At 42.7% G+C, this 14,305-nt stretch overlaps 1 protein-coding gene across 1 annotated transcript; it reads left to right on the top strand.

Moving 5' to 3' along the window:
• Window positions 1–2,355: 2,355 nt before the first annotated feature.
• LOC311059156 (dickkopf-related protein 1-like) lies at window positions 2,356–5,065 on the top strand. The gene is made up of 4 exons (XM_084076840.1): window positions 2,356–2,786; window positions 3,320–3,461; window positions 4,067–4,210; window positions 4,687–5,065. Exons 1-4 carry the CDS (start codon window positions 2,559–2,561, stop codon window positions 4,989–4,991), a joined length of 819 nt encoding a protein of 272 aa, XP_083932966.1. The 5' UTR covers window positions 2,356–2,558; the 3' UTR covers window positions 4,992–5,065.
• Window positions 5,066–14,305: the final 9,240 nt, after the last annotated feature.

Genomic DNA, 14,305 nt, shown 5'->3' with positions numbered 1-14,305 from the left:
ACTAACATTTAGTAAAGTGTAGATAAGGGCTCTAACTTCAAAAGATATAGGCTACAAGCAATTCAAACGTTGTTTGTCAGGTCAGGTGTCTAGAACTTGGAGTCTCACACACACTACAAACACACTACAAGCCACCAGATGACGTCCAAGTGCCAAGGTGTCTTCTGTTCTGTCTTCTCTGAGAGAGAAGGTGTCTTCTCTGTGAGAGAGAAGACAAACGTTGGCACCTGCACGCTTTTATCAGCTATTGGATTTTCACTTGGTTGGTTCTACACTTAGCCTTGGATAAAGACTATCATAGATGTGTTTTTATCGAGTCTGACTTTTACTTCATACCAAAGTAAAAGTCATAAAATACATCTATGATATCCAAGGCTATTCCAAACTCATGAAGTTATGATTCAACATGATGCAACAACAATGTCAGTGAAATATTATGTCTGGATTCTGTCAACATAATTCACCTGCTTACCAGAGCACTAAACATGACTTTTTGGCCTACCTATTTAATGTTTTGTTTTTTGTATTATTATTATTTATTTATTTGTGCCAATAGCCTATTTTATTTGTATTTCTTCTTTGAGTTTTAGTGTGACTGCCCTATATGAGAACCATGGCTAATGAGAAACCTGTCACGTCACCTCTCATCTGCAGCAGGCCTACTCGACCAGTATCGTACAATTCTGACTGATTCTAAATGTATCCATCCTAGCAGGGGAAGTCAAAACTCCTGTCTTACAATGAAGAACAAGATCATCAAGAAACTGAATCGCCTGTTGTGAATTAATTCATAAAATAATGTTGAATGTTTGAGCTATATCTGCGCGCAGAGGTCCACACTAGACACGGACACAGATCAGAGACCCTTTTATCTCCAAGTGCCAGTCAGTCCTTGAAAGGAAGGTCATTCATTCGGTCAACTTCTCACACCCCTTAATGGTCCGCATACATATCCTTACTATCCTAACATTGATGTCCGCCGCCAGTGCATCAAGCACACGCTGGGAGATAATTGCCCCCCCTGTGCAATCAGAGAGATCAAATGAACTGGTTAATCGACGGAAAAGTAACTTTAATCACTATCTTTCTTCACACACACACAGCCAGAGGGCAGTTAGTTAGGCTACTTGAATGTCAAAGGAGCCGCGCATGTAAAGTGCAGAGCGGGTCATCCACACACACATATAGGCTACAACAGAAAAACAATATTCATGAGAAGAAAGTCATGTCTCTGTGTCACTAAAAGGTCATAGTCTCTATGACATGTCATTTACTGTAGGCTACAGCCTACCTGAGCGAAATATAGGATTTAATTCTGAATCTAAAGCATCCCAAGAACTTTCTTCAAGATACAAAAAAAGATGGATTATGTGCAAGAATGATGACGGTGTGCGAGAGTGGAATTAATGTAGCCTATAGCCTTACAGATTTTTTAAAGCTAATAAATGATGGGCTGTTGACCAGAACATGGACTCCCCCATGACGCAATGGTGACATAGGTCGCCAATAATGCATACATATTTAATAATGTATAACATGGAACCAAATAGACTTTGGTTCCATTTGTAGACACTCCCCAGTAGAGTAAAGTAACACTGAGGATGTTTACTGTGTGTAACGCGCGCAATTCCAGTCCCAGTTCTCAGACTTGTTGCTCATCAATTAGCATCTCACGCACACGCACATGCACGCACACAGTGGTGTAAAGTAACGAAGTAAATGTACTAAAATACTGTAGCCTACTTAGGTACACATGTGAGGTATGTTTTACTTTACTGGAGAGTTTCCAATTTTCAGTAGGCTACTTTTACTCCACTACATCATCTCACCACACATTGTGAGCTTGTAGATCTGCTATTTTCAAAATATTACAATTTAGACATAATGATAACTTGTGTTCAAAGGGGACATTCTGCGTAATGAGTACTTTCTACTTTTGGTACTTTATGTACATTTTGGTTTGAATTTGAATACGTTTGTACTTTGACTCGAGTACATTTTTAATTCTGGACTTTTACTTGTAACAAAGTATTGCTACATTGCAGTATTGATACTTTTACTTAAGTGAGAAATGTGCGTACTTTTTCCACCACTCTGTGTGGACACACACACACACACACACACACACACACACACACACACACACACACACACACACACACACACACACACACAAACATTGTGAAACGCAAGCTCTGACAGCAGGGTAGAGAATGGATGGATATACAGTCAGTCAGTCAGTCAGTGACGCTGGAGCTTCTAGGCGCCTTTGAAACTCCATCCCTGTGTCTTTGTTGTGCTGTTTGAGGGGCGGGGAAGACAAACAAGTCCACATGTATAAAGACCAGATCCCGGAGCCCTTCCAGTGCAATCAGGAGAACCTCCAGGATCCCAAACATCTCTAGGAACCTTGTCTTCACCTCAGGAGGATTCCTTCAACACTTTACTTCTTTGCCTTTTTTTGGGGGAACGCTGTCTTTGATCACCATAGTTTTTTTTTACCCAGAACAAGACGGATTTTCTTTAACTTTATTTGTTTTGTTACCACGGGAGAAACCATGCGGTTGTACTCGGTGCGTCGCTTCGTGGCTGTTGCGTATCTCACCCTGTTTGGATACTTTGGGAACGTTTACTCTGGGAGTGTTTTGACGAAGAACTCCAATGCCATCAAGAACGTGCCCGGCGGAGGCGCACCCAAGGGTGCTGCCGACCCGGTCAGCCCCAGTCCACGCACCTCCACGCCGGGCAGCGTGGGACACAGGATACCCCCCGTGGACACACTGCAGGTAAATTGAACAAGTTAGACCCCTAATAGACCTATATATAGCATACTGCACATATAAACAGAGCTGCTACCTTTAAACATATTTTAAATCTGAGGCTTTAAATAGTTTTGAGGGGGAAAAAATCTGCCGAATGTCCCAAAGTGACTGCAGAAGATTGCTGCTATTTGTTTCAAAAAGCTTTATACCATGTATATTGAATGTATATAACGACACAATAGCTCTATTTAACACAATGCTTTACCCCCTCCAACTGTATAGCATACTAGTTTTTTTAATTATATTTTTACACTTGCTTTGGCGATGTAAACGTATTTTCCTCGTGCTAATAAAGCTCATTTTAATTTAATTTAATTGAACAACCCTCTCCAAAAATGCCACCAAAAAAACGGACCGTGCGTAAATATCAAAAAGTTTCTGCTGTTATCTTGGGAAACAACGTTTCATCATGTCAGGTTCTCCAGACTTTTCAGTCAGTGTTCTCCTTTCAACGCAAAGCTTATGTTAACGTGCTTGTATTTATGTCATTGTTGCAGTCAGGTGTTTGTACGGACGATGACGAGTGTGGATCCGATGAGTTCTGCAACGACGCCAGAGGCGCGTGTCTGCCGTGCAGAAAGACCCGCAAGCGCTGCGCACGGGACCAGATGTGCTGCGCAGGGAACCGCTGCAGCAACGGTGAGGAGACCAGGCTTTTTCCTTAACCACTTACCTCTGAGTGAAATACTTTGATAGATTTAAATGCGTTATTCCAGTGGCTCTCAAACTTTTTCGCGTCAAGGACCCACACATTGACACATTAGCCCACGGACCCCCATTTTGAAAGATATGCCAGGGACTGTTTTACTTTCTTTCCATTTTACTTTATTGGGGGTCCAATCTACACTGTAGTATCATCATCATCAGTGTTAATTTAACTCTTGAGATTGTACAAATGGACCCGTTAGGGTCCATTTGGTTCCATTTGTACACTCTCAGAGTTACAGACACACAAAGGGTCAATTTGGTTCCTAACAATTAATTTGTCAGGGGACCCACTGGAACCCCCCCAAGGACCCCTGGGGGTCCCCGGACCCCACTTTGAGAACCAATGTGTTAGCCTATATCAGTCATCAACATTCACATTGATAAGTACTGTCTTGTTAATGTGTTGATCGTTAAAAGGCTGTAATTCAGTATAATTAAAATGATCAAATAAGTAGGGCTATTGAGGTGGAATATAATAGGATGTATAAATCTAATTGAGAGAATGACCTTTGTTTTCTTCTATTGTAATTTCCCAGGCGTTTGCCAGCCAGCAAATGATTTGGAGGGCATAGACGGGGCCACGATCACCGGTTGGCACGGTCACAACAACAACACCATGGAGCACCATGCCAAGAGACCACCCTCCTCTGGTCACGGGCATCAGCCCCACTCTGTCAAAGGTAACCATTTATTTTTAGCCTCTTCATCGAGCTCACTTTTTAGGAAACATACCAAAGCTGTCTGACTGCCTTATGTCTTTGGCTTTGTTTGGACCGATCCTCAGTTCAACATCAAAACATCTCGATATGTTTCTTGTACGTAAACGCAGTGGTTCTAAAACAAAAAGTGGGGAGTGTAGAGAGTGTAGAGATGGAACCAAATGGACCCTTACGGGTCCATTTGGTTCAATTTCTACACTCTCAGAGTTATTGGGAGTCCTTGAAATAAAATAAAAAAGGAAGCATGAGCTTAGTTCGGGGCTCTCCCCAGGCTGGCAGAGGGAGAGTAGTGCCCAGGATTACAGTTCAGGCAATTGGCACTGGGTGACAAAAATGGGTTACAAAAATCGTGGGCTAAAACAATTAGGGACATTTTTTTTTCCAGTTTGAGAACCAGTGATGTAACTTTTCTCCATCTCTCTCTCTCTCTAATCTAGGTCAGGAGGGAGATACCTGTCTGAGGTCGGCGGACTGCTCCGAGGGCCTGTGCTGCGCCCGCCACTTCTGGTCTCGCATCTGCAAGCCCGTGCTGACAGAGGGCCAGGTGTGCACGCGCCACCGCAGGAAAGGCGCGCACGGCCTGGAGCTGTTCCAGCGCTGCGACTGCGGCGACAGCCTGGCCTGCCGACCCGAGAGGGGGGGAGGGGGAGGAGGAGGAGGAGAGCGAGGAGGAGAGCGAGAGCGAGACCACACTGTCAGCAGGACGGCCGCCCGGAACCTACACACCTGCCAGAGACGCTGACACACACACACTCACACTGCACACACACACACACACACACACACACACACACACACACACACACACACACACACACACACACACACACACACACACACACAAATAAACCGAACACCTCCACATCCTTTCCTGCCAAAAAGTCGCTGACACAAACACATGCAGCACCCGGAAGGATAGACATGATTCCTGGTGGAAAAGTGATATGCCCCCAGAGGAATGCGGGCAGCGTAAGGTTGGACCGATCCGATTCCCATCGACGGACGAGGAATCGGAAGTTGGCTGGAGGAGGGAGGGAGGGAGGGCAGAAGTGAAGAAGCCTCGTTTATACTTTATCGCACGAACATATAGTTAGTATGAGTATAAGTTAGGCTCGGCACTTCGTTGGGGTCTCGAGAAAAGACATTGATTTAATGTCATCGTCGGAAGTGGCAGAGCTGTTTTTGTTTCTCTTTTTATGGAACTTAAAGCCTCGAATTATTGCAGTAAATTACTGTATTGTAAATAACTTATAATGGAGGTGGCACTTAACTGAGCTATTGAATTCTGTCAACACCGGTATTATAAAGACATGGTGCTGCATGGTTCATTTCCAATATTGTAAATGTGTACACAAATATATTGTTATATACTATGTAAATGTCTATATTTTTAAGTTACATTGCAAAGAAATGTGAATATATTTGTTTTATTAAAAAGTCACTGATAACCTGAAATTACTCTGCTCCCTCCTTTTTTTGGGCAAATCGTCTGTCGGGTGGAAACGTCATTGTGTCCAAAACTGTTACTTTTCAGGATTCAAATTCAAAAATAGCAGATCTACAAGCTCGAAATGTGTCTCTTCACGGCGTGTTTCGGATCTGCTACTTTTGATGCTTTTGATCTGCTACTTTTTATGCTTTTGTGTGACGCTGTAATATGTAATATATACGTAAGTAGGACGCTGATTTACGAGAAAGAATAAAACACGAAAAGTTAGACTATGGAGATGGTCTTTGTCGGGTTTCTGCCCGACAGCAACAAAATGTTCTTCTTTGCAGAATGAATACATTTGCTGCAAATGATACAACACTATTGTCAGCTTTGTTCAGTGAGGTTTTGTTGTAGCTCTACAGCAGGGGTCCAGGGACCCCAGGGATCCTTGAGGGGGTTCCAGGGGGTCCCCAGCAAAATAAGTTATAGCATCAAAATCACTTTAACCCCTTTAAAAAATGTGCCTATTCAAAAATAGCCGATCTACAAGCACGTTGTGATTGTTGTGTATCGATAGATTTTTGAAAAACAAGATTTTTCTTTTACATTAATCTTCTTATCTGGGAGTCCCTGACACAAAATCTTTTCAGTTGGGGGTCCGTCTGTGGCCAAATAGATATCAATTTGGGGGGTCCACCTTGGCATGAAAATGTTAGAGACACACACTGCACCCAGAGGTCAAAGGTCGGCCATAGGGTTGAGAAAAGAGTAATGTTTTTAACTATTCGTTGAGTTGGTATTTTGTTACATTCCAAAATACCAACCGACCCGTTCTGGAAAGCAAAAGTTATTGGAGCACTGGCTTGGTCATGTTGAACTCCTAGTCCACACAATGCAGTGGTTGCATGGGGGGGGGGGGGGGTTTGAAACTCTCAGGCCAGATATGCTTATGCTTATCAAACTTCCTCCCTCCTTGATGACCTCACAAGTACAGTAATACATAGTGTGTGTGTGTGTGTGTGTGTGTGTGTGTGTGTGTGTGTGTGTGTGTGTGTGTGTGTGTGTGTGTGTGTGTGTGTGTGTGTGTGTGTGTGTGTGTGTGTGTGTGTGTGTGTGTGTGTGTGTGACCCACACACACACACACACACACACACAGAAGCACACACGCTCACACATAAACACACAAATCATAAACAAGCAGTCTTTTATGAGTTATCACTTCAGGCTTATTACAGCATGTTGCATCCTCCTCAGATCTTTTTGGGATGGTCCGTCATGATGGGGCCGTGGTGTGTGTGTGTGTGTGTGTGTGTGTGTGTGTGTGTGTGTGTGTGTGTGTGTGTGTGTGTGTGTGTGTGTGTGTCATCAGAGAACATTACAAACGGGACAGGATGCTGCTCCCTCCCGTATCAAATGAGCTAATAACTAACTGTATCACAGTGACCTGGCGAGCCTTTGCCACCTAAAACCCTTTGGTGTTCCCTGGCTATAGTTTCTAATTATATACCTTCATGTGAAGCATAGGGGAGAGATAGCTAGCAGCTACCCAAAAGCTAAAGTCTCTAATTACTTCATCTTGCTCAATCTACACAAGAAGGACTCATGAAATGAGGTGTACCACAGGGCTTTGGAGATTTTCCGGGCGCTGTCGAGGTGGAAACCTTGTATGTCCACAAAACTGTTACTTTTTCAGGAAATGGATCCATTGTAGTTATTATTTCATCACACGCTCCCTTGTTAATACTTTTCATTGGGTAAATCCTTATAAAACCCCACATGTAAGCACTTTGACTTTCACTTTACAATAGCCAAACTACAAGCTCACAACAGCGCATCACATCGTGATGTTTTGTAGAGTGTGGGAGCCAAGTTTGAATATTGTGTTTATTGTATTAGTAACTGCTTATTTGATTGTTTAATAAGCTAAGTTAAAAAGGTTTAAATAAGTTAACAAGTTGTTTAATTCTTGATGAGGTTCTTTAGGTAAAATGTAATGCTGTTACTGTAGCTCAGGTTGTGTAACTGATTTAATTGACAATTGCTAACACCTGAGTGTGCCCAGGGCAGTGCTGATTGACAACTGCTAACACCTGAGTGTGCCCAGGGCAGTGCTGATTAGGATTTATATCACCTGTGTGTGTGTGTGTGTGTGTGTGTGTTTAGTGCTGTACAGATTCAGTTGATGCTTAAAGGAGGTCAGAGCGACACAGTTTTTTGACCTAGTGTATTTTTTGAGTTTGAAGACTTTGTAACCAGGGAACACTTTTTTGTTTTGGAATGAATCTTTTGGTGATTCCTTTTTACTTCGGGGTCGTGTCAAGTTTTTCTTTCAAGGAATATACACAAGTATAAAAACGTGCCTCTGGGATTCGGACACTCACATTCGTCAAAAAACTTGCTCAACTTGGATAAATGGACATTCTTTAAGGATTGGAAACCGCAAGGAAAGAAGAGTTCCAAATCATCCAAGTCAAAGTGGTCGTGAGTAAAGTTTATGCTCCGCTTGTAGATACTTTTGTGTAAGGCTTTTAGCCGAAACGCGTAAGCGTTCGTTTAATGGTGTGCGCCAATAAAAAAGTGGAAATGTGAGTACTTTGTCCTCCATTGATTTGAAATGTTGGATGTGCTACCTTTTGGGGATTTTCTCAATTGCTATTTTTGATCTGTATACTGGATTTTGGGTCTAGCACTCCACTGAGAAAACCCATTGTTGATGCACAACCTCTTTTCCTTATTTACTTTTGTGTAGCACTTGCAGTGTGCCGACATAGGTGCATTAAAGGAGTAGTTCACCCAAAAATGACTTAGTACACACCCCATGAAGCCTTGAAATTCATGGAGACTTTTTTAGTTTTTGTCGCATTCCTGAGCCAATAATTTGATGACCGGCGGAAAGATGCTAATGTCTCCGGTAGGAGACTCAAAGAGTAGGAGACTCAAAGGTAGTTGAGTCTCCTACTGACCAATGACCTGGTCATCAAATTATCGGCTCAGGAATGCGACAAAAACAAACAAATCTCCACGAAATCAAGGCTTCATGGGGTGTGCAATTTATAGGAAATAAGTAATTTTTTGGGTGAACTACTCCTTTAATTTACGGGCGGGAAAACAACCCAACCATTAGAAGTTGAAATATGGAGATGCAAGGTTTCTGCTCCGACAGCAACGTTTTGTGATGCAATCCATCACAAAAAAAAGAAGAGGGGGAAAAAAAGATATCCATTCAAAATCTCTCTCCCCGACGTGCACAGCAGCATGCACACCGCATTTCATGTCTGTTGTTGTGCAATGGATACGCTCTAATATGTAGGCCATGAATCCACCCAAATACACCTCGCTGCCTGTAATTAGGGCTCGTTTTGGATTAGAAGATGGTGAGGAAATTACTGTGCTTTTCTTTGCTTGATTCTCGTGTCAGATCAAAAGGAGCCAAACAACACGCTCCTCTTCATATCTGACCAAGCTAAGATAAGATCTTCCCCATGTCTACATCCACAGCTCTCCTCTCCTTCTACCTCCTCCCATAAAGGGAGAGGTTTGCTTGAGGCTGTCACGTCACAGGGATGGGTGAGCTGTTGTGACAGGAGGAGAAGGATGTCCAATGGCATACAACCCCCTTTAAGGACTACCATACTGTAATGACTATGTCTATTCCTGCTCCATCTGTACCGAGATGACCCCGGACCTAGAACCACTATACATATCGTTGCTGTCGGGCAGAAACCTCTTATCTCCATATTTTATCTTTTTGCGTTTTCTTTTCTGTAAATTAACGCCCTACTTGATCATACTACAGCTTCACACAAAAGTATCAAAAGTAGCAGGTCCACAAGCTTGAAAACGCAGCGCGAAGCGTTTCGAGCTTGCGGATCTGCTACTTTTGCTGATTTGGATCCTGAAAAGTAACAGTTTTGGACATATGAGGTTTCCACCCGACGGAGACGATATGAACAGAGCAACTGCCTTTAAACACATTTGGTAAAGAATGCTGCTGTTTGTCCCTAAAAAGTTTTATACCGTGTTTTACGCCAAGCTACCCATGCCTACATACAGTATATATAACTATTTCTAATGAACATTTTTGTGTTTTTTCTATGTGACATAGCTCTGTTTACACATTACTATATAACCTTCAAATGTATACATTTTTTAGCTTTTGTATTGGTTTTTATTTGACACTTTGATTTGGCAATGTTAACGTATGTTTTCTCATGCCAATAAAGTCTCCTTTGAATTTGGATTTGGATTGACAATCAGAACGAGGGGGCCGAAGTGACCTTGAGGCAAGAGACTGAACCCACTAATACTCAATGGTTCTCGACGTGCGGCCCGGGGACCCCAGGGGTCTTTGAGGGGGGGCCCCCAGATCAATGATTGATAGTTACGAACCAAAATGGACCTTTATGGATCCTTGAAATCGAAAACTGCCACCGATTAGCAGGTTGGTGCGTTGTTGCATGGTTGCCTCTGCCGTCGGTGGTGTGTGTGAACGTGTGCGTAAATGAGTGAATGTGAACATAACGCACATTCTAAAGCACTCTGGCATAAAGGCGCTAATCGGCGCTATAGAAAACACAGACCCACTTAGAGAGAGAGACGTGCATGCGTACGTCATCTGAACACTTTTATTTGTATATTGACCGTGCCCCTGCTGCTGTAATTAAGAATAATGGTGGCATTGTCAGCATTACAATATACGGTACTTTGTGCAGCCGTGGCCAAGTCATGTTTGCGGGGGTCCTGGAATCTGCGGGTCTGTCAGAGCCACCCGTCATTACAGCAACCACACACTAACACTGGCCACAGGCATGTGCCCCGACTCTGTGGAAGGCCAGCGCCTCTGTGTGTGTGTGTGTGTGTGTGTGTGTGTGTGTGTGTGTGCGTGTGCGTGTGTGTGGTTGTGTTACTATACTTGTGAGGGCCAAATGTCCCCCACAACAAGTAGAGTAGAATTTCAGAAATCGACATGTTATGCCTGATTTATACTTAGTTTTGTGTCGGCTGTCACACGTCCAAAATAGTTGATCTACAAGCTCATAACGCGTCGCACTGTGATGCGTTGTGAGCTTGTAGATCGGCTATTTTAAGCTTTAAGGTTAAAAATGACCCAAAAAAAGGGGGGAAAGTGTGTGTGAGTGTGTCACATTATGCACTTAGTGGATTCTGGAATAACAGCACGCACACACACACTTCGCGACAGATTGATCAGCTATTACTCGGTGCATGACACTTGGCAGTTGGCACGCAACTTAAGTAGGCTACAAATCATGTTTAACTCTAATTCCAACTCCTTAAAGCTAACCTCTAAACGTCTAATCCTGACCCCTAACCCCAACCTGAATCTTTTTCTAATTGTAAATGTATCTATAAAAATACTTTTTTTAACCATAAAACTTGTGGGGACGTCTGGCCCACACACACACACACACGCACGCGCGCGCACACACACACACACACACACACACACACACACACACACACACACACACACTTACTCAAGTACTGTACTTGTTTTTACTTTACTGGAGTGTTTCCAATTTTCATTACTTTTACTTCTACTCCACTACATATCAAAGGCAAATAATATACGTTTACTCCATTACAGTTATTTGAAAACTTTAGTTAGTTACTTTGTAGATTTCGATTAACATACATTAACCAATTCAGCCCTATATCAATTTTGGCCAGTCGATGCGACTCATGGATCTACAAGCTCATTGTGAGCTTGTAGATCAGCTATTTTCAAAAGATTTGTATACATTTGAAAACTTGTGAAATGGGACCTATTCTGACTACTTTCTACTCTCGGTACTTTAAGTACTTTTTGATGCCAATACGTTTGTACTTTTACTCAAGTAACATTTTTTATTCCGGACATTTACTTGTACTAGAGTATTTCTACATTGCAGTGTTGATATAGGTAAAACATTTGAGTACTTTTTCCACCACTGCACACACACACACTCACACGTGCGCGTGCGTGCGTCGTCTGAAGGATTTGAGGTGTGAGAGTTCTATAATAACAGTGCAATCACCCGGGCGATGGCATCCTAACCAACAGGCATTCAGCGTGGTCATACCTAAACTGTGACTCAGCTTAATGCCCCGGGGGGGCCGAGGCCCTGGAAACAACAACACTCTTCCTGATCGCATGCCAGTAATCATCAGGATATTATGTTAAATAATATCGTCTCCGTCGGGTGGAAACCTTGTAGCCTATGTCCAAAACTGTTACTTTTTAGTCCATTAACCGGGAACACATCTCTGTCATTTATTTGGCACTTTCAAGATTACAGGAAAAAAAATAGTAGATGTACATGCTTGCAGCGTGGTACGAAGTGACGCGTGGTAAGCTTGCATATCTGCTATTTTTTTAGCCAACGATAAAATCTAAAATGACACGTTTTCCCGGTTTTTAATGGGTTATGGAAATGGAAAATAATATATTCCTGTGTTCTGGTGGTATCCAATGCATTATTTAATCAAAAGTTCATGTTAATACTTTTCATGTTCTGTTCAATATTCATTTAGACAGACTTAACCACTTTCACTTCACAATAATAACACATCTACAAGCTCACAATGCATCTTGCAATGTGTTGTGAACTTGTAGATCTGCTATTTTTGCTGCTTTAGTTTTTTGTGTTAACATGAAAAAAACTACGTTGAAATATGGAGATACAAGGTTTCTGCCCCACAGCAACGATATGTGAATATGCATCATCACGTGGAGCGCTCAACTTTCTCGCGACTGCATGTTTTCTCCAGCATAATGTCGGTGCATTATATTTGCATATCCTGCAGGCTTGAGAAAGACACAAAACAAGGCAATCGAGGGAATCGATAACACCTAACTCGGCTATAAAACTGGGGAGCTTGTTTGTTTTCGGAGCAGACATTCAAACCTTTCGCTATCTTGTTTTCCAGATCTGTGCGAGGCGCTTTATACAATACAGCTCTTCTCTGCCTGAGTACCTGAGTATCAGCCCGTTGTTATTCTAGCGGTGGCTGCCAAACACCGCCGATACAGTATTAAAGACCGCTCTGAATAAACAACCTTCATGAGTGAGCCATCAAGTTGATGGCTTCAACTGATAGAAAAAAACCCAATGAGACAGGCTGTACATGCAAGGTAATGCGTTGTTACCGTGTCAAAATGAAAGCTAGAATGGAATGAAGAAGCTAGATCAAAGATCTCTGCCCTTAAAAAAACACAATTTGAATTATGACTTTTTACAGAGAGGGAAGGGCTGGCTGCCTGGCACAATGCACTCTATTCACCTTTGTGAAAGCACACTCCACAATGACAATCTGTTTGATTGCGCAACGAGGGGAAATCTCTATTTCCCTGGGAATTTATCATTAACAACAAAAGGATTACACACACATTCAGCACAATGCTGTCGAGTGTGTGTGTGAACGCAAGCCAAAAGGGAGGTTAGATAGAGCCTCTTATTTAACTTCTGAGTGATGTCAACAATAACAGTGGAGCTGATGGGGTCTGTTCGCGCGCGCACACACACACACACACACACACACACACACACACACACACACACACACACACACACACACACACACACACACACACACACACACAGTGCAGTGATGACATGCTGCACTTTAAAAGCTGAAGCACCCGCCAATGCTGAATGTACCTAGAATGTGATGTGACGCCCCAGTCGTTGTATTGCACTTCACCACACACACACACACACACACACACACACACACACACACACACACACACACACACACGCACACACACACACGCACACACACACACACCACATTTCATCAGAGTGGTGGAGCAGTCAGAGTTGCTGTGATAAAGCTGTGCAATGTAGTGTAGATATTATGTCATCACCGAGATATGAGTCTTGCTTGACTTACGTGACTTACGTGACTTATTCCTGTAGGCACGTGATTCCTGCATCACACCCAGCCACCTGACACTGTTTTTTTGGGGCAGTTTACTTCAGCTGGGCCCACGTGAGTCCGGTTGTCTTTGCCTCACTCTCGACCGATCATCTCCAGGTGTTTTGGCCTCCTCACTTTTCTTGAGAGACTAGACATCGTCTGGTATTTTGGATATCATAATATTGTGATAAATTTGTTGGCTAAGTGTTGTCTTTTCCTGGTTTTCATCACTTAAGCCCTATACTTTCAAACATTTTCTAAAGTAGCAACAATAGCCTATTAGGCTACAAGCTCACAACGTGTCACATCGCAACACATTGGGAGCTTGTCATTTTTATTTTATTTTAGAACAATCTATATCGTCTCTGTCGGTTGGAAACCTAGAAAATGTCCAAAGCTGTTACTTTTAAGGATTTTTTAAAACAGCAAAAGTAGCAGATCTGCTACTGCCTACTGTGATGCTTTTGTGTGACAAGTATGATCAAGTAGGGCATTCATTTATGAAAAAAACACAACAAATTAAAATATGGAGACAAGAGGTTTCTGCCGTCAGCAACAAGATTATATCTGTATTTGGTCCAAAACTATTGTGTAAAGGCCATCATCCCTAGCTTGGGATGAGGCAGCCATGATGCTGAGACTCTTTGGCTGCCTCATCTCACCCCGGCAGCCCCAGAGATGGTGCTCTGACACTGGGCTCACTC

The sequence above is a fragment of the Gymnoscopelus microlampas genome (assembly GCF_963454915.1).
Source record: "Gymnoscopelus microlampas genome assembly, chromosome: 13".
Taxonomy (NCBI): Eukaryota; Metazoa; Chordata; class Actinopteri; order Myctophiformes; family Myctophidae; genus Gymnoscopelus; species Gymnoscopelus microlampas.
This window is presented reverse-complemented; position numbering and strand designations above follow the sequence as displayed.